Source organism: Lepidochelys olivacea, assembly GCF_965140295.1.
Source record: "Lepidochelys olivacea isolate rLepOli2 genome assembly, chromosome: 1".
Lineage (NCBI taxonomy): Eukaryota > Metazoa > Chordata > Testudines > Cheloniidae > Lepidochelys > Lepidochelys olivacea.
In genome coordinates, this window is record NC_140411.1 from 141,288,993 (window position 1) to 141,315,801 (window position 26,809).

General features: G+C 40.8%; 1 protein-coding gene across 1 annotated transcript in view; it reads left to right on the forward strand.

Moving 5' to 3' along the window:
* PPEF1 (protein phosphatase with EF-hand domain 1) overlaps positions 1-26,809 on the forward strand; it is a 51,238-nt gene that overhangs the window by 12,364 nt on the left and 12,065 nt on the right. The window contains exons 4-10 of the mRNA XM_084617788.1: positions 1,441-1,501; positions 9,991-10,169; positions 13,436-13,550; positions 17,525-17,571; positions 23,411-23,577; positions 25,342-25,378; positions 25,870-26,019. Of these exons, the coding sequence (XP_084473914.1) occupies positions 1,441-1,501; positions 9,991-10,169; positions 13,436-13,550; positions 17,525-17,571; positions 23,411-23,577; positions 25,342-25,378; positions 25,870-26,019 (756 nt within the window). The remainder of the gene's footprint in view (positions 1-1,440; positions 1,502-9,990; positions 10,170-13,435; positions 13,551-17,524; positions 17,572-23,410; positions 23,578-25,341; positions 25,379-25,869; positions 26,020-26,809) is intronic.

Here is a 26,809-nt window from a genome sequence, read left to right on the forward strand (position 1 = left end):
CCAGCAGAAATCTGCTGTGGGGCAGCAGAGCCCAGAGCCCTAGTAGAAACCGTGGGGTGGGCAGGGGAAGTCCCAGCACTCTGACCCCAGCTGGAGCCCTGGGACTGGAGTAGCTCTCTTTCCCTCCCAGGGTCTCAGGGCTGGAGTAGCTCTCATTCCCTACTGTGGACCCAGGGCTGAGGCTGGGGGGATGGAGCTTCTCCAGTCCTGGGGACACAGTGTGTGTGTGTGCGGGGGGGGGGGTAGCAGAAAGGGAATGGGAGGAGGGGCCACGGAAGAGTGGAATGGGGTGGGGCCGCAGGCAGCAAGGGTGGGGTGTGGACACCGTTCCATCTCTGGGGCCTCCCCACTTGCTCTGGGCCAGGGCCACAGGAGACCTTAATCTGCCTCTGGGGTGTTCACTGGCGTAACCACAAGAACAAGGTGGAAAATTCTTTGCCCCCACATTTTTCTACATTTCTCACACTTTTCTTTACAAATACAGTTTAATTTTTTGGTAAGCGTTTAACATTTTTAATCGTGTGTGTTTTAAATGAATTCTTACAAAACATTAAAAATGACTATAGTCAATACTGTATTTCAACAGGCAGTGCTGGATTTCAAAATGTGGTCCATTTGTGCAAATGTGCAAGTGGAATCCATTTCTTACCAGTATGGGGGGCACGTGACCTCCTCACGTGACCCTCCATATGACTTCTCCCCGCCCTGCCCCCCGTCCAGGGCCCCCATACTCTCCCTGTCCCCTCTCTATGATCCACCGCCCTTACCTGGTGAGGTGGGGGTTCTGTCCTCCTCCCACTGTGCCTTCGGAACCGCAGTGGTGAAAGGAGCAGAACGTGGGGCCACCGGGCGGCCCCACGCCCGCAGCTCCTCCAGCACAGCTGTACTGCCCCCAAGCCCTGTCCTCTGGCAGGGCTCCTGGACAGATGGAGGAGACCCTGCGTGGAAGGGCTGGGGGCAGTACAGCTGCGATGGAGGAACTGCCGGTGTGGGGCCGCCCAGCGTCCCCATGTTCTGCCCCTCCTCTTTCCGGTTCGCCGTACCAGCTATAAATATCTTGCTGGTACTGTACCCCCCATACTTGCACTGCTGCTTTTTGGTCATGTTTTACATGGTTTAATGAAGCTCAGTTAAAGTTCATTCTATTCTGACGATGAATAGTATCAACTAGCTTTAAAGGAATTTGTTGAATTTAATTCGTGTATGTTTATGAATCAGCCTTAGCCCACTAGCCTGCAGTAAGGAGGAGGGAGAAAGTTGCAACTCTTACGGGAGGACAAGGTTGCATTGTTATCATAAACTAGTGATACGGATCCAAGGTGCCTCTGTATCTTTCCACCTAAATGTCCTAATTAGCGGGAAAAGAGTAAAGAAAAATGAGAGACCATTAATGTTTGTGTGATCTCCTGAATTGATCAGTGTATTTTTTTTCTTATTCAGCTGTCCAGTTTTTTTACATTCATGCTGGATCACTTTACTCATCTCAACGAGACTGATACAGGTAAGGATAAAAAAGGTTTAATATGAAAATTCCAGTTTAAAAACAAACATTAGAAGGTGAATTGTCCATGTGATGCCTAGCTACATGCACATGACTGAAGCTTAGCTTGGAGCTTCCCATACACTGTAGTAAAAACTTGATCCTATAAATGCTGATTCTGTTAAATATATACACAGTAGGTTGAACTGTGTGAGATTCCAGTCGAACATACAAGTAGCCCCCAAAATGTATAGAGTGTTCTATTATACATTCTCTCCTTGAAGAGCTAGTAAATTGTTCTTGTGGTCTTCCTGCTTGCAACCTCCCCCCGCCCACCTCCAATCTCTAGAACTATGTATTTTTCTAATTTGTAATGGAAAATTCTCAAAAAGGAGTATGCATTGACCAATACTGGGCAAATGTAACAAAGCACAGAGGTGTTCTCTATGGCATCATCTGAAATAGGCAAATACGGAGCATTTTTTAGTGTAATTTCTTCTGGACTTTTACTACAGAGCATTTTATGTGGGGCCAGTAGGAAGCTGTCTGGCTACATGAGTTTTTCCACTTTTTTTAGCTAACCAGAGTTGCAGATGCCCTTGTGGATATGATATGGATTTTTGACACTCCAGCACGAATACTTTGGTTTAATAAAACAATGACTGGATTATGTTTAGGCAGACATTTTAAAAATTTGGGACAGATGTTTATAGATAATTTTATCTTCTTAAAAATAGTTGTAATCACTGAACTCAGCTGGAACAGACTTGCCAGGGGTACCTTGGATCTCTCTGCCATCCTACTTCTCTGATCCTGTAGGAATGAGATATTCTGAAAATTAAGGAGAACAGCCAATGAAGGAAGAAGGTGTAGAAGCAGAGGGTTGGAAACCAGAGAAGATTCAGGAGGAAAGACCACAACAGGAACATACTGTAATTTCACTTCAGTAGAATCATAGAATTGGAAGGGACCTCGAGAGGTCATCTAGTCCAGTCCCCTGCAATCATGGCAGGACTAAGTATTATCTAGGTCAGGGATTGGCAACCTTTGGCACGCGGCCCGCCAGAGTAAGCCCCCTGGTGGGCTGGGCCGGTTTGTTTACCTGCTGCGCCCGCAGGTTCAGCCGATCACAGCTCCCACTGGCTGCGGTTCGCCGCTCCAGGCCAATAGGGGCTGCGGGAAGTGGCGCAGGCCGAGGGATGTGCTGGCCACTGATTCCCGCAGCCCCCATTGGCCTGGAGCAGTGAACCGTGGCTAGTGAGAGCTGCGATTGGCCGAACCTGCGGACGCGGCAGGTAAACAAACCGGCCCAGCCCGCCAGGGGGTTTACCCTGGTGGGCCGCGTGCCAAAGGTTGCCGATCCCTGATCTAGACCATCCTTGACAGGTGTTTGGTTAACCTGCTCTTAAAAATCTCCAGTGATGGAGATCCCACAACCTCCCTGGGCAATTTATTCCAGTTCTTAACCACCCTGACAGGAATTTTTTCCCAATGTCCAACCTAAATTGTACTTTCTGCAATTTAAGCCTATTACTTCTGATCCTATCCTCAGAGATTAAGGAAAACAATTGTTCACCCTCCTCTTTGTAACAACCTTTTATGTACTTGAAAACTATTATGCCCCCTCTCAGTCTTCTCTTCTCCAGACTAAACAAACCCTTTTTTTTTTTCATCTTCCCTCATAGGTCATGTTTTCTAGACTTTTAATGGTTTTTATTGCTCTTCTCTGGACTTTCTCCAATTTGTCCACATCTTTCCTGAAATGAAAGAAACTGAACTGAACCCAGAACTGAACACAATACTCCAGCTGGGGCCTAATCAGCATGGAGTAGAGCAGGAGAATTACTTCTTGTGTCTTGCTTACAACACCCCTGCTAATACATCCCTCCTGAATGATGTTTGCTTTTTCTTTTAACCGTCTTACATTTGACTCATATTCAGCTTGTGGTTCACTATGACCCCCAGATCTCTTTCTGAAGAACTCCTTCCTAGGCAGTCATTTCCCATTTTGTTATGTGTGCAACTGATTGTTCCTTCCTAAGTGGAGTACTTTGCATTTGTCCTTATTGAATTTCATCCTATATGACTGAAGTGAATAGTGCACAGGATTCAAGGAATACCAAAACCATTCAGAATGTGAACAATTAAAATGATCAAATTAAAATTTGTATTAGGCTATGTTACAAACATTTTGCAACCAGCTCTAATAAGGCAATGAAAGACTAGTCTTTGATCTTTAAAGTGTTTTGAGATCCTTGGATAAAAGTAGCCTTTGAAGTTCAAGTTTCACATGGAACTACAGCTTGAAACTGACTTCTGTTAAACCAACATCAATTTGTTCAGAAGGTCTGAAGAGACATAAGCAAATTGGAACCTAGCTGTGTTAAGAAGGAGGCAGTCCTCACCTTACTGAGTCATAAAAGAATATGAAAGGTCACTTCTCCTTCATCTGAGCCAGCCATTGATTACTTCATTTAAAATGCATACAAGGCACTTTGATAGCAGAATAAAACCATCAAAAACCATAAGTGGTTCAGTGTTCTAATGGCAACAATTAGAAACAGCAGTTCTTCTCTCTTAAACTGCCCAGAGTGCCTAATGTACAGTGCCCTCTTCTTGAAGGAGAAGGTACATCTGAGCTATGCTCCAGGGCCAAGACAGGGAATAAGGTAGTCCTGCAATTCGTTTTTCTACACAGTGCACTATGATAGATAAGTGCAGTCTGTGAATGATCTGCTTTTCTTGTGGGGTTTTATAAGAGTAAAGTGGCTAACTTGAAGCAAATCTAATGATGTTCATATCATCTACTAGTTATCTGCACTAATGGTGTATGTATTTTGTTTCCCTTTCTGAACCCAACTGAATCCAAAGTTTTTAGGATGATGGGTTAGCTTGGCTATTCAGTGGCTTGTAAATTAGATTGAACCATGTTTGAGATGTCTCCCCTAACCAGCCTAGATAAATCTATGTTTATTGACCTTTCTTAGGTAAAGGTTTGATAAACACTTTAACTACATAGGGTGTCATGGCTCACTTCTTGTGCCCACACAGAGGAGTAAGGGGTATAAATTGCCCCTTATTTTCCCTGTGTGGTCTACCTGCATTAAAAGCAAATATTAGTTATACTTAAGGACTGCCTAAGGAGGTTATGGAAGCTCCTTCACTGGAGGTTTTCAAAAGGAGGCTGGATAGCCATCTCTCTTGGATGGTTTAGACGTAACAAATCCTGCATCTTGGCAGCGGGTTAGACTAGATGACCCTTGCAGTCCCTTCTAACCCTCTGGTTTTATGATTCTTGGTCAAAAAAAAAAAAAAGAAAAAAGCTTTCATGATAAAGCTCAATTTTCACTGTCATATAGTTTTGAGAAAGTTGTATCTTTGGGGCTAAATGTTTGAGACTTGGTGTCTGCCCAAAGATAACTCTTTTTTTTTCTTGTTGTTTTTTGAGTGTAAAAAGGTCTACTACTCTGACGATAGGAGAGGCTAAAAAATACAAGCTTCCCATAAAAAAAAAAATCTTATCAGGCCTACAGCTGAAAAAAATGAGGATTGCAAGTGTCAAGATTGGCATGAAAATAGTTCTCATTGAGAGGCAGCACAAGGCCTTGCACCAAAGGGAATTAGTTTAACTATATGCATGTTATAAGTGCTTGCATACTGAAAATGTGCAGTAGAGGTTTTTGTTTTGGTTTGGTTTTGCTTTTTTGGTTTTTTTAAATACTACGCTTGTCAAATCAATGTCTAGGCTTGAGCTGTACTAAAAAGTTAGGTCGACCCAGCTACATCGCTCGAGGGTGTGAAAAATCCATACCCCGAGCAGCGTAGCTAAGCCAACCTAGGCTCCAGTGTAGACAGTGCTAGGTTGACAGAAGAATTCTTCCATCAACCTAGCTACCACCTCTCCGGAAGGTGGATTAACTAGGTGGACGGGAGGGATAGCTCAGTGGTTTGAGCATTGGCCTGCTAAACCCAGGGTTGTGCGTTCAATCCTTAAGGGGGCCATTTAGGGATCTGGGCCAAAAATTGGGGATTGGTCCTGCTTTGAGCAGGGAGTTGGGCTAGATGATCTCCTGAGGTCTCTTCAAACCCTGAGATTCTATGATTCTCCAATCAGTGTAGGTGGTGTCTACACTGAAGCGCAGCTGTACTGCTTTAGTGTTTAACTTAAAGCACATACCTAAGTCCATCCCTATTTAGTGAAGCATTTAAGAACCTGACTTTACTGGGACTTAAGCAGGTATTTAAAATGCTTTTCTGGATAGGGCTATTCTTAAGCAAGTGCTTAAGTTCTTGCTGACTCAAGGCCTTACGGAATGGACCTACTGTGAATGTGAGCACAGTGAACAAAGGTTTCAGAGTAGCAGCCGTGTTAGTCTGTATTCGCAAAAAGAAAAGGAGTACTTGTGGCACCTTAGAGACTAACACATTTATTTGAGCATAAGCTTTCGTGAGCTACTTTTCGTGAGTGTTTCTTATAGTGAACAAAGAAGCTGCAAATCAGCCTGGCCAATTGTCCAAATGTTCCAGGAAACCCAGGATCTAGTAAAAAGAATTCTGCTGCTGCTTTCCTCAACATGTTCCTTTAACTTAGGGTAATAGAAACAGGGCTAAAAAGTCCTGAGTAGAGGTAGGCAAAATATTTTCGATTAACTTTGCATTTTGGGGGGCTCCAAAACTCTTTGTCTTTTGAGTCAATTTGATATATTATTTCCATTAAAAAAACCCAATTTTTTAACGTAAAGTTTTTTTGTTTCTGCCACGTTGAAACACTTTGTTTCAACTTTTTATGTCAAAACAGCGCTCTGTTCTGAAATTTGACCAGGAAAAAAACCCAGAATGAAAAACACCTGAAAAAGACTGAATCGAAATGAAAAAATAGTAAAAAAAAATCTATTCAAGTTGACCAAACTACTTTGATTGAAATTAAAAACTGGAAGAAAAAAAAATAGTTTTGGGCCAATCCAAAACATTTCTGTAAATTTCGAACACTTTTGTCAAGTTTTTCAATTTGACAATTTTTGTTTAAAATCTTTTTATTCAAATCTAACAAATGTTTTTTCTGGATTTTTCTGTTCGAACCTTGAACTGAAAAATGGCTTATTTGCTCCGCTCTAGTTAAGCTCCTCCCCAAGAACTTCTGTATTCTCAAAAAGAAAAGGAGGACTTGTGGCACCTTAGAGACTAACCAATTTATTAGAGCATAAGCTTTCGTGAGCTACTGTATTCTCAGTAAAAACAGGGATTGCCTGTCCTGTTCAATAGTTCTATGTGCAGGAAAGAAGAGAGGAGTGGGGATCGTTGAAGGTCTTACAGACCCTGGTCTTTCTTATACTATAATTAACCCCCTAAGAAATCTTCCTGGTTCATCACAGTGTCCGTTTACTTTTCTGGGTTTTTTTTAATGTTTTAAAAAAATGGTGATAATTTTCCTCTTAATGCAATTGTCCTTTTGATTTGTTTTACAAATCAGCTATTTGTAAAACAGCTATTTCTCCTCTCCTCCTCCTCTTCCTGATGTCAGTGTAGTTTCAGCATCACGAGCAAGATACTTCATAACTGTGTAAATTGTTCACTTAGCAATCTTGTTATTCTGGTGGTGTTTGGAGGTGATTTTCAAAGAGGTCTGTGGGAGGGAGCTGTAAAAGCCCTTTCAGCAGCATTTAAAAAAAAAAAAAAAAGGTGTAGGGGGGACTTTCTGAATGTACCTGCCCAGCCTTTCAATACACCCCTAGGATCTCTACCAGGAGAAAAGAAAATTAATTTTAAAGAATTGGCATAGCACATATTCTTGGTAATTTCCATCATTTAAATAAAAAAGTAACAGACTGTACTGTATGGGAACCCATTTTAAAAAAATGTAGATAGCCTTTGTTTTTTGTCTTAATCTTTTGGTCACATGCCGTGAGGAACTGGTTTATTTGATATATGAAGAGCTGTTCTTTATTGCCGTGAAAGAAGGTCCTCCCCACTAGCTGAGAACACAGGATACTATACAGTTATTAATCCACGGCTATACGTTTATTTTTCAGTGATGCAAATCCCTGCATGCTGGCTTGAGGTGAGGCTCTGATTTACATAAATATTCTATGCTTATTTCTCAGTATCAGCTCAGTAATTATGTAAATCTCCTGACTCTAGCCACTATAAATCCCTGCTCTGATTGGTTACTATTCTTAGAATTCCTCATCCACATGCCCATTGCAAACATGTATACCTCGATTTCTGATCTGATTCCCCGCCTGTCACCCCATACAATCCCCAGTGAATTAATAAAATTTAATTTTAAAATGGAATTGCTAAAGTGGGGGTAGGGGCTGAGGGAAGCCAGCCCTTTAGAAGGAGCAGAAGGAGACCTTGCAAAGCCTGAGATTAGGCATAGAGACAGAGTAGGCATAGTGGTAAAAAGATGGAATAAGGACAGGAGTCAATCAGAGCATAGAAGCGAGAGAATGGAGAACCCATTTCAGTGTTATATCTTCAAGATACTCTCTGCTGACTTGATAGTAACTACAGCCTGAGCTATTCTCCTCAGGCTTGTCAGTGAGACCTGGTGTGCACACTGGTTGTGATAATCAGGTAACACCCATTGTTTCATGTTCTCTGTGTATATAAATCTCCCCGCTGTATTTTCCACTGAATGCATCCAATGAAGTGAGCTGTAGCTCACGAAAGCTTATGCTCAAATAAATTTGTTAGTCTCTAAGGTGCCACAAGTACTCCTTTTCTTTTTGCGGATACAGACTAACACAGCTGCTACTCTGAAATCAGGTCACTGTGCTTTTCATGGCAAAATTGATTCCATGTAGGCCCTTGGAGCCTGTTTAATCTAGATTTGGTTATTACCCTGTAAAGAGGAAGGCACTTGTAAGCTACTGACTAGTCAGTCAGTTATGGATCATTCTGCAAGATGGTGATGTGCACTCAGCTCCCATTGCAGTGAGTGGAAATTGAGAGTGCTCAGCACCTTGTAGGCTCAAGCCCTTAGCGGTGCTGCTTGATGCTTTGCTCTAGTTGGATTCACGTAGACCCAGGGTTTGAATGGAGTAAGCATTTAAGGAGGAAACTGTTCCTTTCTGTTCATTCAGATAACACGTCTTATTCTGAACTTTCTTCAGTTGCTGGCCGAGTTGAACTTTGCCTGTATGATGGCATTGTATGCTACTTCAAAAGCTTGGTAACAATTATGAATCATATAAAATATGTACGTGAATGCAAGAAGGATTCTGCTGTTGTGAGTTTTAGTTTGCATCCAGTTCTTCGGCTATGATGATAAATAATAAATAAACCCTTTTTTATGAATTTCAGATCAAGTCTAATCAGGGTTATGAAAAAAATTAAGCTCAACAACAACAAAACAAAAGCTGTTTTAAACACTGGAACCTCACAAGAGCAACACCATAGCTCGAGCTGAGCAATCACTAGAATGTTTTAAGTAAGGATACTGCTGCTAGCTGGTTCTCTGTTCAAGGAATGAGACAGACCAGTAATGTGCAAAAGCAAACACTTCAGTGCCCTACATACTCGTGTATAGACAAGTGTATATAAAAAGAACCCTGAATTGAAGCAATTAGAAATATTTCCACCTTCTCCACACACCACGAAGAATAGGAGAACAAACTATGTTTCTTTCTCCTGACATACTTATACTTGCTGCAGTACAGACAATAGGTTTTTGACAGCTGGCCAAATGGGGACATTGTGTCTCCGCTCTTTTGGAAATGGTGATCTTGAAACACCATTGATGGCACACAGCTGTGAGAGAATAGGGTTTGTTTGGTTGAGGCTTGGGCTACACTAGAAAATTAGGTCAGTTTAACTACATCGGTCTGGAAAAATCCACACCCCTGAGCTGGGTAGTTAAGCCAGCCTAAGTCCCCATGTAGACAGCACTAGGTCGATGTAAGAATTCGTCTGTCGACTTAACTACCACATTTCAGGGAGGTGAATTACCTACGCTGGTGGGCGAACCCCTCCCATTGGTGTAGGTAGTGTCTGTGCTGAAGCGCTGCAGTGTTTTGAGTGTAGACAAGCCCTAAATCTTCAGTGAGCTTTTGGCATTTCTCATATATAGGAAAGTAACTACAACAAAACTAATTGGCTTTAAACCCAGTAAAAGTTTAACATTACATTGTTGTAAACAGGTGAAGGAGTTATTGATGATCAACAATAAAGAAGGAGCTATCGATCATCAACAATAAACTTCAGATCTATGTTGGGGGAAGGGAGGGCGGATTGGATAGCAAAATTTCTCCTAATCTAGAATGACAGGCTGTGGTTGAAAAATATTTTGCAGCAATGTTCCATCTGACTTTAGACACTGTATTTTTTTTTAATTTATAAATCAGAGATAATTGTTGGAAAGTTGTAGTTGATCCACAAACTAATGGCAGGAACTAATTAACCACTTTATTATAATAGCAGTGTAAATACCAGTGACTACTGTGGGTTCAGAACTTGTGTTGCCTTCCAAGATGAGACTGTCTACATTGTCTTCCTCCCTCCCTTTCTAGATTTGATTTCTGATTTTTTCAATAGTCCCAGTGATTTTAATACCGCAGGTTCGGATGTACAGTTACTAGAATATGAGCGGACGATAGAGGTCCCAGACTCCTACCATGGACCTCGGCTGTCGTTTCCCCTGACTGTTGCAGACACTAATTCACTTCTTCATGCTTTCAAGGATCAACAGGCAAGTTAGGAGTTGGGACTGTATTGGTTTTAGAATATGACTATCATGACTGACTAAACTTAAGTAATGTCAGAAGTTGTTATGGAGACTAAATTATAGGATCATAGAAACTAAGTGAACTAGGTGACCTAATATGTCTTTCTACTCTTTCTGCCAGTGCAGGATTATTCTCTGCTGTTCATTTACTGATTATTTGTTATGGTCTAAAGGACTGAGCATGAGTCAAGGAGCTAGGAAAGCTGAAGTTGGCTCTGCTACTGACTCTCTTGCCTGCTTGCCTCTGTGTCCCCATCTGTCAAATGGTGCTAATATTTACACTGTTGAGTGTTATGGGGAGTGATTAATTTGAAACTTTAAACTGCAGTTTCAGTGCTAACTATTAATAGTCCAGCCAAGTTTTAAATTTATTGAGTAAATGGGGCTTCCAATATTTATCTTGAGTGATGGATCTAGAAAGAGGAGCTGTGGTAAATAGAAGAGTAAATGAGCAAACACAGGCCTCATCCTTGAGCACCAGCTTTCTTGCTCCCAAGCGGGAGTTAAGGCTCATTCTATGATCAAAAGTCTTTTGGAGATGGGGTAATTAGCCTCTGTGACTTTGCCTCTCCCCGCACCACCTTCCAGAAGGAAAGTGGTTGAAAGTCTGAGTAGAATTTCAGCTGGATGGTGCACTGAGATGGCTATTTTTAAATTAAAAGGCCTGCAATCATTGGATGGTGAGATCATCCTAGACATTATTAACAGAGCAGGAAGTACAAGAAAGAAGGAATCTCAATGGGAAAGTATTTTTGCAGCTGAGAGGAACAAAGAGATTGAATGGATGAGTTTTAAAGATTGAGAGTTTCATTCTGACACTTACTTACTCCTGGGGGAATTCTGTACCAAAAAATTAAAAATTCTGCACACAGTATTTTAAAATTCTGCATATTTTGTCAAAATAATGTGGGTTTTTTATGCAATATTATCCACAATTACAGACCACCAGTCATGATTGAGAACATCATTGCAGGATGTGCAAAATAATTTGTCCTCATCTGCATGAAGTTTTGTAGGGAATTCTCGAGCACGAGAAGCTGGTGGAGGCATTTTTGATGCATGATGTGAAGGCTGTTCATGTCATGCAAAAGAACGAATATCCCTTTGGTAACTTCATCTGGACCTGGCTGGGTACTTTGAGAAGTGCTTGGTTCTGATTGTCCTGATGTTTTATTGACTGCTTGATAAATGTTTTATTTGCCCTCAAAGTCTTTTTTTTTAAAAAATGTGTAAATAAAATAAATCCTAAACTGTAATCTAACCCCATTGTGCCACTTTGGCACAGGAAAAAAGTGAGAAAGCACATAGATCTTCCTCGCTGAGGATTCCCTTACTGTCTTTTATAATAAGGCTCCTTTATCTCACCCTGGCGATGTAAAGGAGCCTTAAAACTTTAAAAAAAATACTTGTGGCACCTTAGAGACTAATAAATTTATTTGAGCATAAGCTTTCATGAGCTACAGCTCACTTCATTGGATGTGATGCTGTAGCTCATGAAAGCTTATGCTCAAATAAATTTCAGAGTAACAGCCGTGTTAGTCTGTATTCGCAAAAAGAAAAGGAGTACTTGTGGCACCTTAGATAACAAAAATAAATTTGTTAGTCTCTAAGGTGCCACAAGTACTCCTTTTCTTTTTGGGAATACAGACTAACAGGGCTGCTACTCTGAAACCTTAAAACTTTTACAGGTTTTATGCTCCTGAGGGAATTTACTGAGAATGGGAACTGTTAACTAACAATAGGAATATTAACAATGTCACTAGCAGGCAGGTTGCTACATTTCTGTCTCAGAGAATGAGCTCAATTAACTATCAATAACAACATTAACAATGGTTTTGTTTTTTTCACATCAAAAACTGCTTTTCATTTCAAACATTGAAACAGTTTTGTAGGAATGCACAAAGCAGACTCTTATTCTTCCTCACCTTATCCCCTCTCAAACAAAAACTGATGGAATTTGCTATCAGTCCAGTGCTTATCTGCTATAAAATGAGCCTCCAGGCAATTTAATGGATAGCACTGTCTGATTGCATTTCCAACCCTGTCAAAACAGCTGCTTGCTTTGTTGCAATGAAGGAACATAGGCAGGCATGCTGCTATATTTCTGCCTCAGGGGACAGAGTCTGCCCTCATGCCTAACAACCCGAAGCCCTACCCCTCTGCACCAGGTGCTCCACAGTAGCAAGGGTGAGGGACAGAGTCTCTCTTGCTTGTTCGCAGGCAGACATGCCCAGCCCCAGCCCCTGATGGTGATTAATGTCTTCCACGCAGACATGTATGCCCATGCCCTCCCCCTCCCTCCACCCCACCCCGGGCAGTGATTTGGGTCTCTGAGGGCTTCTCCAGGTGCTGGAAAAGACGCACTGCCTGGGCTGTTGGGGAAGAGGCATGTGTCCCCCCCAGATTTCTTCTGTATTTTTCTGCGCAGGGTCACAGAAATCTGTGGACCATAAGAATTCTGCACCCATGCAGTTGCTCAAAATTCCTTCTGGAGTAGTTTATATAGAAGAAGGCAGATTAACTATTAACTTTACAGCCCTGACTTTAGTTTTCTCTCTCTTGGTTTTTTTCCCCTTCTTTTGTACTTTACTACTCATTATTAAACTTTCACAGCTAAAAGGAAGTTTTTTGTTATTTAACAATACCTAGCATTTGTATAGCCTTTATCTATTCAAAGAGCTACATTAAGTACCTATTAACCCCATTGTACAAGTGGGGAAAATGAGGCACACAGGTGAAGTGACTTCCCTAAAACCCCAAAGCAATTTACTGGGAAAGCTAGGATTAGAATTTGGGAGTTCTAAGACCCCATGCTCTGGGTATCCTTAAATCTTTGACTGCCAGAAGCTGAGACTGGACAGCAGGGAATGGAGCACTCAAAAAATTGCCCTGTACTGTTCATTCCCTCTGAAGCATCTGGCACCAGCCACTGTTGGCAGATAGGATACTGGGCTAGATGAACCATTGGTTGACCCAGTATGCCATTATTATGTTCTTATGAGTTTTTGATTCTTCATCCTAGACCATGCTGCCTGTAATTGTGAAAGTATGTGTGGAAAGTATGTGTTTAGAAAGTATGTGTGTACAGTAAACAATCTTTAAATGTCAAATAACTGTAGCAAAATTGTTGGTAGTGGGTGGGTCTCTGTGTTGGCAGAACTTTTATTAAGTAGCATGTCCTATGTATATTTCTAATATGCCTCCTTCGTCTCACTGCATTCCTTTCACAGCACCTTCATGCCCGCTACGTCCTACAGCTGCTACATGAAACCAAGAAAGTCCTTAAACAGATGCCCAACATCATTCATCTGTCGACCTCCTACTCCAAGGAGATAACCATCTGTGGTAAGATGACAGTGAATATAGCTGGTTTTGGCCACAGGGTGATATGGATATTCCTGACTGCAGCCATAACTGTAATTTTGCAGATGGTTTTAGAAAAGCGCAAATCTCCCCAAACTACTACAGCTCATGCTGCTGAGTCACCACTGGTATATTTTAAGAAAGCCAAAAATCTCCTCTCTTTTTTCACCCTGTCAGATGTTGCTTGGTGAGTCAGTGTTAAAACACAGATCCTGCACTATAGTTAGGGGTTTTGGTTTTTTTTGGAAAGTTGCACAACCATATATAAAATGCCACCTAGTGCTGTAAACATTTACTTTCTGCATCACCGCTTGACTTACATGTCCTTGAGAAAGGGAACTTTCCATCACATCTGGCTCAACAATAATTTCCGTAAGAGTTTCCCTGAGTTATGGGGTCTTGCTTAGGTTGTGCTCCTTCTTGGTCTATGCTTTGTATCAAATAGATGAAGAGACTAAAAACTCTATGTTCAGTAAGTCACGAGGAACCTTCTAGAATTTCCTAGTCGATATAAAATTTCCTAATAGGGCTGAAGGGTAGACATGTTATGAAACTCTTTGTGACGGGGTCCCCAGGGTGCAACCTGGACTGTGGAACTGCTGAGCCCTCCAAAATCCACCAGCCTGGGATGTCTCTCACACTGTGATGTTGATGTCAAGCTACCAAACTCTGATAGGCACTGCACTTACACAGGCGGGGCACACCCAAATGAGTTACATGAATGATCTCCCAGCTACTCATGAACCAACAATAGAGAGGCTCCAGCCAATTCCCACAGCTTCCCAGGCTTGCACCCCAGAACTGTACCATCTTACACTGGCCAGAAGCAGAAAGTGGACATGCACCAGCCTTTGTAATCTGAACAGATTTCCCACGCACTTTAGACAAACTCACTGGTAAGGATAAAACGTTAAAATAAGTATATTAACTACAGAAAGTAGAATTTAAGTGATTATATGTGGTAGGTATAAAGGTCAGAGATAGTTACCTTAAGAAAATAAAAGTAGAAACACATTTTAAATCCTAAACTTTTATTCTAAGCAAGAGTAGATGAACACCTTTTCTCCCCCTGACAGATGGTACATGCAGGTTACAGTTCCCCAATACACAGACTGGACTCCTTTTCCAGTCTGAAACCAAACTTCCCCTGTTCAGAAACTTTGTCTCCCAGACATGCTTCCAGGTGCTGAGATTTTGGGGGAGGAAAGAGAGAGGCCAAGTGACGATATAACTGTCTCTCTACTTTCTTCCAGCTTGCTGGAAAAATCTTTGCTGTGATGTGAGAACCAGTCAGTCCCCATTGATCAAGCAGTTTCCATTACATATGTGCCTTCTCTAAGGAGTCTCTGGGATAGTGTTTCAGAGTAACAGCCGTGTTAGTCTGTATTCGCAAAAAGAAAAAGAGTACCTGTGGCACCTTAGAGACTAACCAATTTATTTGAGCATGAGCTTTCGTGAGATGAAGTGAGCTGTAGCTCACGAAAGCTCATGCTCAAATAAATTGGTTAGTCTCTAAGGTGCCACAGGTACTCTTTTTCTTTTTTCTGGGATAGTGGAGTCTTTCTTGTTGGGTGCTGATGAGCCATTAATGCTGTCTGGCTATTGACGGCTACTCTTTTGTTGTAACTGAAAGGCTGGTTATGGGTGTTCCCAACCTCACAACATATTTCAGTAACACACACATAGCAATACTTCATAACTCCACATACAATGACGGCACATACAATCCAACAGGATATTAATGTTCAACAGATCAAGACTTTTAAAATGATACCTCACAAGGCACACTTTGTACGAAATATATCATAATTATATCACCATGGTGAACATGGAGATTCCAGGGTGCTACTTTGGGGTAGCACATGATGCCCCTGTATTTCCCAGTTAATAAGATTAGAGTTATGGAGTATATGATAGAAACATCCTGCCATGGGTGTAGTCAGTACACTGAAATTCACCATGTTTCAGGCCAACTTCAGCCATCTTTACATTTAGTCGTACCATACTCTGTGGCTGCTGCCATTGATGGAGATGGCAGAATGAGGCCCTTGATTGACAACATGCCTGCCTCTGGAATAGATTATACTGTATGTAACAACATGTGTAATAGCCTTTTAAACCTTCTGACTCCTAAAAATATTAATGTCATTATAGGGCTTAATCTTTCTTTATATAAGAATTTAATTAATCTTCACACAGTGATGTAGTGTGACACAGGGGAGAAGTTTCAGAATGAAAAGTGCCTTCCGTCCATGTGTTTTGATTATGCCATCATACATTATAGATAAAAGGATAACAGAGCATGGGTAGGGAGTTTTAGCTGCAAAACAGAATAGTAATGGCTATAGTAACTGACAACTATAACTTGTCCAAAGTTACTTACAGTAGTAGGTTACTATTAAGTGTACAATTGCAGGTGCAGATAAATACCAACATTTTCGTAAGAGTTGGTTGAGCATGTAATGCAATTGCAAACAAGGGATTTTACATGCACAGCTGTGCACCTAAATGAGGTCTTTTAGGTAAACTATTGTTCACCGGACTTAAAAATACAAAACACAAAAATCTGAACCAAATAAACATGTGTTCACGTTTGCTGACTGATCAGTGCTTTCTTGCTAATCAATATACATGTATCCTCCTGTTTGTAGCCTCATTTGCACTATTTAAGCAGCATAAAAGATGTTCCTTCTTGCCATTTGAATAAATAATGGCCTTTGAAACCAAAAGATGTTTTGTAGCAGATGAAAGCCTAATTTTTACTGATGTTGAGACCACAATATTAACTTAAAATAAGATTTCCCCCCTCCAGATCCCCTTTGAACTCCATTCAGAAACTGAGGATTAAATATTATTCTGAAGTATTTTCCTATCTGAACCCCCTTAGCCCACTGAAGTCTACGGGAGTGTTTAAATTGACTAAAATTGGCTATATGCCCTATTAACAGTAAAAATGCCTCTGCCCACCCCATTTTTAATACTGATGGTGAAAGCATGAAATCTTTGAGTATATTTATGTAAATTTGGAAACTTTTTAATGTTTATTTGGATGATGAGATACAAGTTAAGAGCCCGATTCTGGCTCCCCTTCCCATCCAGGTGAAATTTACTCCTATGCAGAGGGGGCCTATGCACCAGTTAAATCCCACTTAGTCCACTTTGAAGACTTAAAGTAGTGCAGGATCCCTTTACAAAGGGGTGAATTCCTCTTTTTGAATAATACTTTGTACTATTCCACAAGAAACCCCCTGACAGAGCTAAAACTGGCATTATTGGTGCATCTTGTTCTTGGAAAGATTATTTATACTCTCTCTGCCCATCCCCACCCATAACAGCCAAACTCTGGTCCTGAATTAGACAAATAGAACAGATGCTATATAATATATGTCAGATAACAAGGTGATGTTTTTTAAAAAATAAATAGGATTTTAAAATCCCATTAATTTAGTTGCCCAATTAAGCATGGCCATCTGTTTTAAGTACCAGTGTGCATATTGGCTATGCTCACAGGTATGCTAAACACTTATTTCTAGGTTCCTATCTTTTTCTCATAGGTATTTGTAGGGCACCCCTCACTGGTAACAAAGCACAAATATAAGAACTAAAATTCATAATATGTTTGTTCATAATGTACCCATCTCCTCAAGTACCTAACTCTTTTCAAGGCTGCAAGTGATCTTCTACCCTCCAACACACTCACATAAAAAGATTAAAGCTTCATGCAAGGCTATTGTAGGTGCACTTCAGTGTGTAATTGCCAGATTTAGGTGTGCAGCTCAAGCACACCTCTTTGAAAATGTAGTCTGTATAAACCAAGATGCAAGGACAGTTCTACCAGGGAAAATGTGATAAAATCATATTGACACCTACTGTAGTTTTTAATTTCAGTTTTCTCATTTAATCAATGTGGTATAACAGACTTTGTCACAAAACTTTGAATATCCTGTTCTCTCTAGGTGATTTGCATGGAAAACTGGATGATCTTTTGCTGATATTCTACAAGGTAATTAGATGCTTTATTCCTGAGCATTTTCACTCTTTAGGTTGGCGCTAGGAAAGCAACTGCATACCACACAGGTATTGTTAGGTACTGTGTATGTGATATATATTCACAGAACAATAGGTTGTGCTAGTTCTTTGGCTACTGCTGTCTTTCCACCTCAGCAACCAAATGGCAATTTTGAAGAGAGAAATCTGGGTGTCTTTGGCTCTCTGACAGTTTGACTGAATGCCAAGCAGAGAGCATAGACTAGTGTGATAAACCAAAATGAGAGATGGCTTCTTGAACCTTCTACAAAATCCTGGTGCTACTGTAATATTTTGTAAAGGCTCAGTTCTTCAAAGAGAAAGAGCCAAATTCATCCCTGGTGAAACCCTACATCATGGCTGATTTAGCCATCATGAAGAATGCAACAGTTTTCTCAAACCTCTCCAAACCCATTTACGCTTCCAATCAATATCTACAAAAGTGCTTTTTTTTTTTTATACTATTTACAGGAAGTGAAGTGCAGAGCACTTCTATCTGCTTAAAAGCTTTCCCTTTTTTGAAAGCAGTCATGCAATTTTGCACAAAATGAAAATATCTTGGGCATCCTCCATTTAGCCTGCAGCAGCTGTTCATGTGTTTCATGTGAAATAAAACATAATTATGCTTTGCTAACGTGGAAAAAATGAAACTCCAGGCTATGTCTTCTCTGCAGTTGTATATTTAGCTGAAGGCATAAGAATTTTCCTACAATACGTTCCAAATTTATTTTCTTTTTAGTATGATTCACCACCTTACAGTTTAACAGATACTCCCTCTGATTTCTTTTTGTGACTGATTATTCTGTATTCGTCTGCATTGGCTGGCATGAGTTAATCCAGGTGCTTGAATGATGTAATACCTCTTTGTTTAATTGGCTGAGTTACACTTTCCACTCATCTGTCAGCTGCAAACTTGAATATTTTGTCCAAGCAGAAACCTAATTTAAAAAAAATTAGGACAATACTGACCTAAGCAGGGGTCAACTTCCCATGTTATTAAGTTACCAATTTTAGCTACTTCTTTGCTTTCCTGCCTTTTAGCTGATAGTTCAATGAGACAACTTTTCCATTTCCAAATTGCATATTAGAACAGCATGATAGAACAGTTGGATTCAGCCTACTTTCAATATTCAAAACACATGGCATGGTAAAACACTCTATTTTGGGAGTGAATACTTGAATGTTTATAGCTGCAAACAGCCCTGGATATGACGTACCATTTTAAAATACGGCATTGGAGAACAGGGTTTGTCTCTTAATCAGGATGAAATAATGAAAACAGCCCTCAGTGTGAGGGAGGAAATCATGACTCTGCTGGAATCGATGGCCAAACTGCCTTTGACATCAGTGGGGCGAGGACTTTACCCAAAGCCTTCCACGGTTAGGAGGTTATTGACAGGATCCTTTCATCAAACGACATAAAAAAGCAAACATTTTGGCATGACTTCTGAGTGCTCAGGGAATTCAGGATTGAGGATCTTACTTATGTGGAGAGTAATTAATTGATGCAGATAGATACAGCTCAGTCTTCAACATAGATTTACATAGCCCTTTGGTTTAGGAATTCCGTAGTGACACTCTCCTGACATGTCCTTGATGTGCCACCAAGTCCCAGGGGCTCCTGCATGGCGAGGTGTATGTATTGGGCCCTACCAAATTCACGATCCATTGTGGTCAATTTCATGGTCATAGGATTTTTAAAATAATAAATGTCATGATTTCAGCTATTTCAATCTGAAATTTCACAGTGTTGTAATTGTAGGGGCCCTGACCCAAAAAACAGTTGTGGGAGGAGGGGAGGGTCACAAGGTTATTGCAGAGGGGAGGTTGCGGTACTGCTACCCTTACTTCTATGTTCCTGCTGGCAGTGGCGCTGCCTTCAGAGCTGGGCAGCTGGAGAGCGGCAGCTGCTGGACAGAAGCCCGGCTCTGAAAGCAGAGCTACTGCCAGCAGCGGCACAGACGTAAGGGTGGCAGGGGACGGCATCGCCACCCTTACTTCTGCAGGGCTGCTGGCGGGACACTGCCTGCAGAGCTGGGCACCCGGCCAACAGCCGCTGCTCTCTGGCTGCCCAGCTCTGAAGCAGCCCAGAAGTAAGGATGGCAATACTGCAACCCCCCTAAAATAACCTTGAGATTCCCCTGCAATTCCCTTTTGGGTCAGGACCCCCAATTTGAGAAACACTGGTCTCCCCCGTGAAATCTATATAATATAAGGTAAAAGCACACAAAAGACCAGATTTCACAGGGAGAGACCGGATTTCATGGTCCATGATGCGTTTTTCATGGCTGTAAATTTGGTAGGGCCCTATGTATGTGCAACTGTCTATGCTGGCTCTGCACATCCCAGGGATGCACCATATGTCAGGCGTGTTCTTGGGTGGGGGAGGTGGCTTATAGGCCATGGCTGTTTCGTGGCCACTTTTCATGGGCATAGTCAGCACAAAAGGGTCATGAATGAATTTTCCTTCCTCCTGCTGCCTAATCCTACAAGCTCCAGATCCTCAGCTTGTGTAAAGCATAGTTCAGTTGAAGGAAATAGAGCCGCAGTTTACACCAGCTGGGGATCCAGCCAGCACTACATCTGGGAGCCATTTGCAACTCTATCAGCACCACATTCTTAAACTTAAAAGGAATTTCTTCTTTTGAGATAACAAGTACTGTTAGCTCCCCATCAGAGGGACAAAGTGATACAACTGTCTAAACACCCAGCTGAAGAATTCCATTTAATTCAGCTGCCTACTGAGCTCGGTGGATTAGAAGTGGCTGCTAACCCCCTTTGGCAAGGTTCAGTTACAGATGTGGTTTACAATACACTCATTGGTTTGCTATTCATATGATTTTTGCCACAATGTATACACATCTCTGAACCATTAATGAATAAAAAAGGATAGGAGCTACATAGGTTTAAATGACAAATTTGATGCTCAGTTGAAGTATTTTACATAATATTATGCCTGATACCTTTTGCTTTCATTTTTAAGAAGCTTATCTCACCTTTTCTTAACTGAAGTGTCCAATTTGTAGATACTTCATTCCGGGCATGAGTCTTTGTTAAATTACAGTGTTTCCAGTCATTCACCCAAAGCCTTGGAATTTTAAATAGTTTATTGCTAAATTAGACTCTGTTAAATTGATGTGTAGAGATACCCTGAAGCTGAATAGAAGGCAGATAACAAAGAAGCTAATTAACCACTAACACAGAAGATACAATAATGATGCCCAGCAGCAAACAGCCTCACAACACTAGTCTACAAATCATTAGAGAGCTATTTTTTGTTCTCATTTCTGAAGTGTCTCAAGCTTCTATAGATTTTAATTTTGTTTTGCTCTGGAACTATGACTGTCCGTGAACATTGGAGAAGTGGAAATCACTTTAAAACTTGGCAAGAGAACATCAAAGAGCTAAAATACCACTTTGAATTTGGAATCCAGATATAATTGTGTTTTAAGTTCAAAATCTAAACTTGTTTTTAAAAAGTAGGGCTGTGACAAGCTTTTCCAAGAGAGAATTGGTAGAGCTTAGAGAACAAACACCAGCTGATGTTAATCCAATCAATCCAACTTTCCACATACTAATATCGGTTCCTTGCCTTTTCCTCCTGTCTGTGGATGTCCCTGCCCTTTCTGGAGCCTCAAGGATTCCTTCCTTCCTTCCTTTTTCTTTTTTTTATTTTCTTTTTTTTTATTACTAATCACATCAGCCACACTATCAGAGGCTCGTTCACCTGCACATCTACCAATGTGATATATGCCATCATGTGCCAGCGATGCCCCTCTGCCATGTACATTGGTCAAACTGGACAGTCTCTACGTAAAAGAATAAATGGACACAAATCAGACGTCAAGAATTATAATGTTCAAAAACCAGTCAGAGAACACTTCAATTTCTCTGGTCACTCGATTACAGACCTAAAAGTTGCAATTCTTCAACAAAAAAACTTCAGAAGCAGACTCCAACAAGAGACTGCTGAATTGGAATTAATTTGCAAACTGGATACAATTAAATTAGGCTTGAATAGACACTGGGACTGGATGGGTCATTACACAAAGTAAAACTATTTCCCCATGTTTATTTCTCACCCCCCACTGTTCCTCAGACGTTCTTGTCAACTGCTGGAAATGGCCCACCTTGATTACCACTACAAAAGGTTCCCCCCCCCACAGCTCCCCTGCTGGTAATAGCTCATCTTAAGTGATCACTCTCCTTACAGTGTGCATGGTAACACCCATTGTTTCATGTTCTCTGTGTATATAAATCTCCCCACTGTATTTCCCACTGAATGCATCAGATGAAGTGAGTTGTAGCTCACGAAAGCTTATGCTCAAATAAATTGGTTAGTCTCTAAGGTGCCACAAGTACTCCTTTTCTTTTTGTGAATACAGACTAACACGGCTGCTACTCTGAAACCTACTTTAATTCACTTCGTTTTCAGACTCTCATAGTTACAGTCCTTTTTGTGACCTTTAATTCAGAAACTGCCTGAATTAGAGGGAAGTTGCTGCAGGGGATGAGCATGCTGCTTTTGCAACATTCCCAGCCTGTGCTCTCCAGAGGATTGAGAGACCAGAATGAGAAATCAAATACTGCTGTCTTTTAATAGCAGGGCAAACAGCAATCATCGGACGCCTGATCCAAACCCACTGAAATCAATGGAAAGATGCCCTGTTACTTCATTAGGCTTTGGATCAGGCCTTAGGCCACCAATTTGCATACAATAGTGGGCCCCATCAGTGTCCCATTTCACTCCCCCAGAATGAAGTCAATTGGGAGGCACTTTGTCAAGGAATCTCATAGCTGCCCAAGAAATGCTGAGTAACTTGTGCTGTGCCCCGGGGATGTAATGTTTTGGGTGACTTCACAGTATTGGAGTTGGACTGTGTTAAAGTGTATGGTGATGATCTGTCAGTAATGAGTCTGTATGCCAATGTCTAGCAGGTTTCTTTCTGGCAGGGTAATCTCTATAGCAAGTCAGAAGTGGAATAAACAGTTCTAACATTCATACCCCTTAGAAATGATGGAGATATAAACATTGACGTCATGCTTCCTGTAAGCTGACAGTAGCCACTGGTATGTTGACAACCAATGCAGGTAAAACATAGTACAATAGATTCACTAAGGTATATCTCTAAATTGTCATTCATAAAAATGAATTGCCTTATATCTTCTGAACTATGAAGTGTGGATTATTATGATACCTACAAATCCCAGATCCCTTGTCCCCTGAGTCTGAGAACTTTTCAGATCGTAGCTTTCTTCTTGAGTATGCTAACCCCAGGCTTCTCAGACTTTTTCTCTCTTAACAGTAGAGTGTCCCATGGGCACCTCGCCTCCCATTCACATCGAACAGACCTCCTCCCCACCATTTGCAATTGTATCACTTCCCTGCAGCAATGGCATTTATGGGAAAATAATATTACATTAGGAGAGTAATGATTTGATTGCTCCTTTTTAATATAATTTAGCAGGTGGAAGCAAGGCTTAGAGTTAGCACCATGTGAGGCGTCAGATTTCCATGAGTCATCAGCAAGTGCTTTGCAAACCTCCAGTAGTCCAAAGATCACAGTGTGGGGACCTCTGTCCTAAAGAGGAGAGAACAATGTGACAGCACTCTCTCTCTAAATCCATGTGTTATGTAGATGACCTAGCAATATAACCTGTGTTGCTTGCAGCTCCACTTTTTCATATTATAAAAACAACCATAACATGACATACAATCTGAAAACCTCTAGCCTTTGTTTTTGGAAATTCATTTTAGTCTATGCCTGTTAAATACATTGCCTCACCAACTTTGCTTGTTTTGTTTCCTTCTGCAGAATGGCCTGCCTTCAGAAGAAAACCCTTATCTTTTTAATGGAGATTTTGTGGATCGGGGGAAAAATTCTGTTGAAATACTTATTATCCTGTTTGCCTTTCTTCTTGTCTACCCCAACCATTTACACTTGAACAGAGGGAACCATGAAGACCATATCATGAATCTGAGGTAACATTTTCTTCTGTTCTTTTTCCATGCAAATGTCACTGAGTTGAATGCCTTTTTGATCCTTTTGCTATGGTTATGATGAATCTAGTTGCCACAGGTTTGTCTCATACAGAAACAAGTATTTTATTGGGCACTCAGATGTTAATTCTGCATCTTAATTTAGCAGGGGGAAGGGATATTTCTACTAACCCCCTTAAACGTGGATCTGATTCATTTCTCACTCAGGGACCAATTCGCAGCCCACTGAAGTCAATCAACTTTGCAGAGCTTTCAGGTATATGAGATTTTGAGGCACAATCCATATTTTGTTTGAATCGGGTTGCCTGTTCCACAGCACTGATAAGGCAGGTGGTGTTCCATCACCAAACAAGTGATGCTCCCTGTCCAAATACGTTGTAACACCAGGAGAAATGCACGAAGATAGGAGCCAGGAGACCATGAGCTAAAATCCCACCTCTACTGACTGCTGTTTCTCAGCATCAGAGACTTCCTTCATTGTACAAATAAGTTAATTGAAAGGCTGCACAAAGTGATCTCGGGAAAAGCTAAGGCTGTGGGCAGACCCAAGTCTCATCCATTCAGCCAAATTGCATCTCAGGAAAAAAAATATGCCAAAGCAACGTTAGTAGCTATCCTGATTGTACCCCCGGGGCTCACCGCTGGACAACGCTTCTCCCAGGCACAGGAAGAGAACCCAGCAATCCTGATCCCCATCATTCTACTGCTGTCTAGCAAATAGTTGCCTGACCAAATAGTAAGAGATGAGTTGTATCCCCCTCTTGTGATCATTACATAGAGGGGAAATTACTCTCTTTGCTCAAGTAGTAGAGAGCTATGCGGGGAGCTCGGGTTCAGAATTCAAACCTTGTTGATGTTCCATGGGAGAGGATCCTTATGGTTGCAAATAATGACATTTATTTTCCCAGGGTTGTTTTTTCCCAGGGTTGTTTTTAGGGTGGTTTGTTTAATTCACACAGTGAGACAATGTCCTTAAAAATGGAGTTTATAGTGAAAAAACATAAACCTGTCAATTATGGTGCGATGTGCAAGAAAGCTAAGATGTTCCGATTATGGTCATTTGTCACATATTTTGAGTGGTTGTATCACACATTGGCTAATTTGAAGGCTGAGAGATGTGGGGCTTTGGACACAAGGACTTCATTCCACTGAAATCAGGAGTTACAATCATATAAAACCAATGGAAGATCAGAATCCTGCCCTTTGTGAAGCACGGACATGGTGGGCGAGCTTTTGGAAAGAACGTAAATGATTTAAGAGGACAATTCCCATTGACTTTCACTGGGACTTGTGCTCTGAAGTCACTTAAGTGCCTTTGAAAATCCGTAAGGCAAAAGAATTGCATGAAATTTCTCTTTTGCTAATGGGCAAGAGCCCACCAATTCCTTTTGCTCTAGGTTCTGTTTCTGCCCAGGAAGTTTTGGCTCCATTAACATTGTATAATGGTCAAAACTCATTCTCAAGCAAATGAATCAGAGTAGAGGAAAGCCATTTGTGTATATTGTTAAATCAGGAAAATGTCTGGAAAAGTTGTGGGGGTGGAAGAGGAAAGAGGGAATGGAGAATTCCTAGAAGTTACTGTAGTTTTCATTTTTTTGTAATTATTATTGTTGACGATTTAGAGTGTATGCACTAGCTATAATGGCAGAAGTAATGTTTCACATGAATCATAGAAACTATTGCCGGGTTATAGTGAAAAGTGATCATGCAGAAAGCCAGTTTGTGATGCTGTCTTTGTTTTTTCAGATATGGCTTCACAAAAGAAGTTATGAAGAAGTACCGGGTAAGATATCTTTTCTCCCCCCTTATTTGCTTCCAACATGTGCAGACTGAAGTGTGTGTTAACAAGAAGATTTGCTCTCAAGAATGTAGTGTAAATACAGAGTAATTCCATCAAGATCAATGGAATTATTTTGCATTTATACAAGTGTAACAGTGAGATTAGAATTTGAACAGTTAGTTTTACTTATGTACAGAGATGTATGAAGTAAAATAGGAAAAGTTTATGAAGCCAAACAATAAACATCAGAAAAAATGACGCTGAAAGAGTAACAAAACGATCAAGGCAGAATCAAACAGTCCTGAAGGTAAATTTTGGAATGTATATATTCATATTATATTTCTGGGTTAAACCAATGGGCATAATTGTTCATACAGATTATTGAAGTCCAAGCAAAACAATAAGGTCAAAAGAAACTTCCACATTATTTACTTGTTGTGATAAGCACCAGTGACTTTCAAGAATGATATCTAATAAAATAATATATTTTACAGTCCCATGGCAAAAAAATTTTAAATCTTCTGCAAGATGTTTATAGCTGGCTTCCCCTTGCCACTGTAATTGACAGCAAAGTACTAATCGTACATGGAGGAATATCAGACACCACTGATTTGGATTTCCTGAATTTATTTAAGAGAAATAAGGTAAGAGACTGTACTACTGTAGAGTTACCTTTATTCTGTTTGTGATCTCTGAAAGTGTTTACTAGTAAAAATATTAAGGTAAAGTTATCTAAGCATTTTATAGATTTAGAGAAGACAGTAGATACTACCTAAAGAAAATACAGCAAAATAGAGACAATGACTTCTTCAGAAGGAAACATTTGTGGTGAATGGTGCCAATGGACATTTGAGCCAAATCTTCAGCTGGTGTAAATGAGTGTAGATCCACTGAGATAAGTGGAGCTACACCAATTTACACCACCTGAGCATCTGACCCACTATATAGTAAGACCATATGTTTGTCTAGAAAATATGAAAATTACCTTATTTTAACAACTTGCAGAAGTTTCAGGAGAACTAGGAAATCCATCAGTGTGTGAATTTCCTCCTTTTTAATCCAGTTCAACTTTCCTTTAGTGATAGTTGTGCACTGGGGCCCCAGCCCTACAATCTGATCTGTGCAAGCAGAACTCCTCGGCCTGCATGGAGCTACTTTGCAGCTGGGTGAAATCCCACAGAAGTCAAAAATCTCTGCCTATTTGGATCCTGTTTCAGGATCAGACCCAGAGGCAGCCAAAATTCCACTTTTCATAACTGAAACAAGTTCAGAAGACAAGAGGTCAAATTCGGCCCTGAGATTAAGCAGGTGCAACTCCTGCTGAAAACAGTGGAAGTTACTAACACCAAGTCTATGCTTGGCCTGTTATTTGCAGATATTAATGCAGCTGCTATGCAACGCATAATTAACGTGTGAAATCACCTCTGCAGGAGA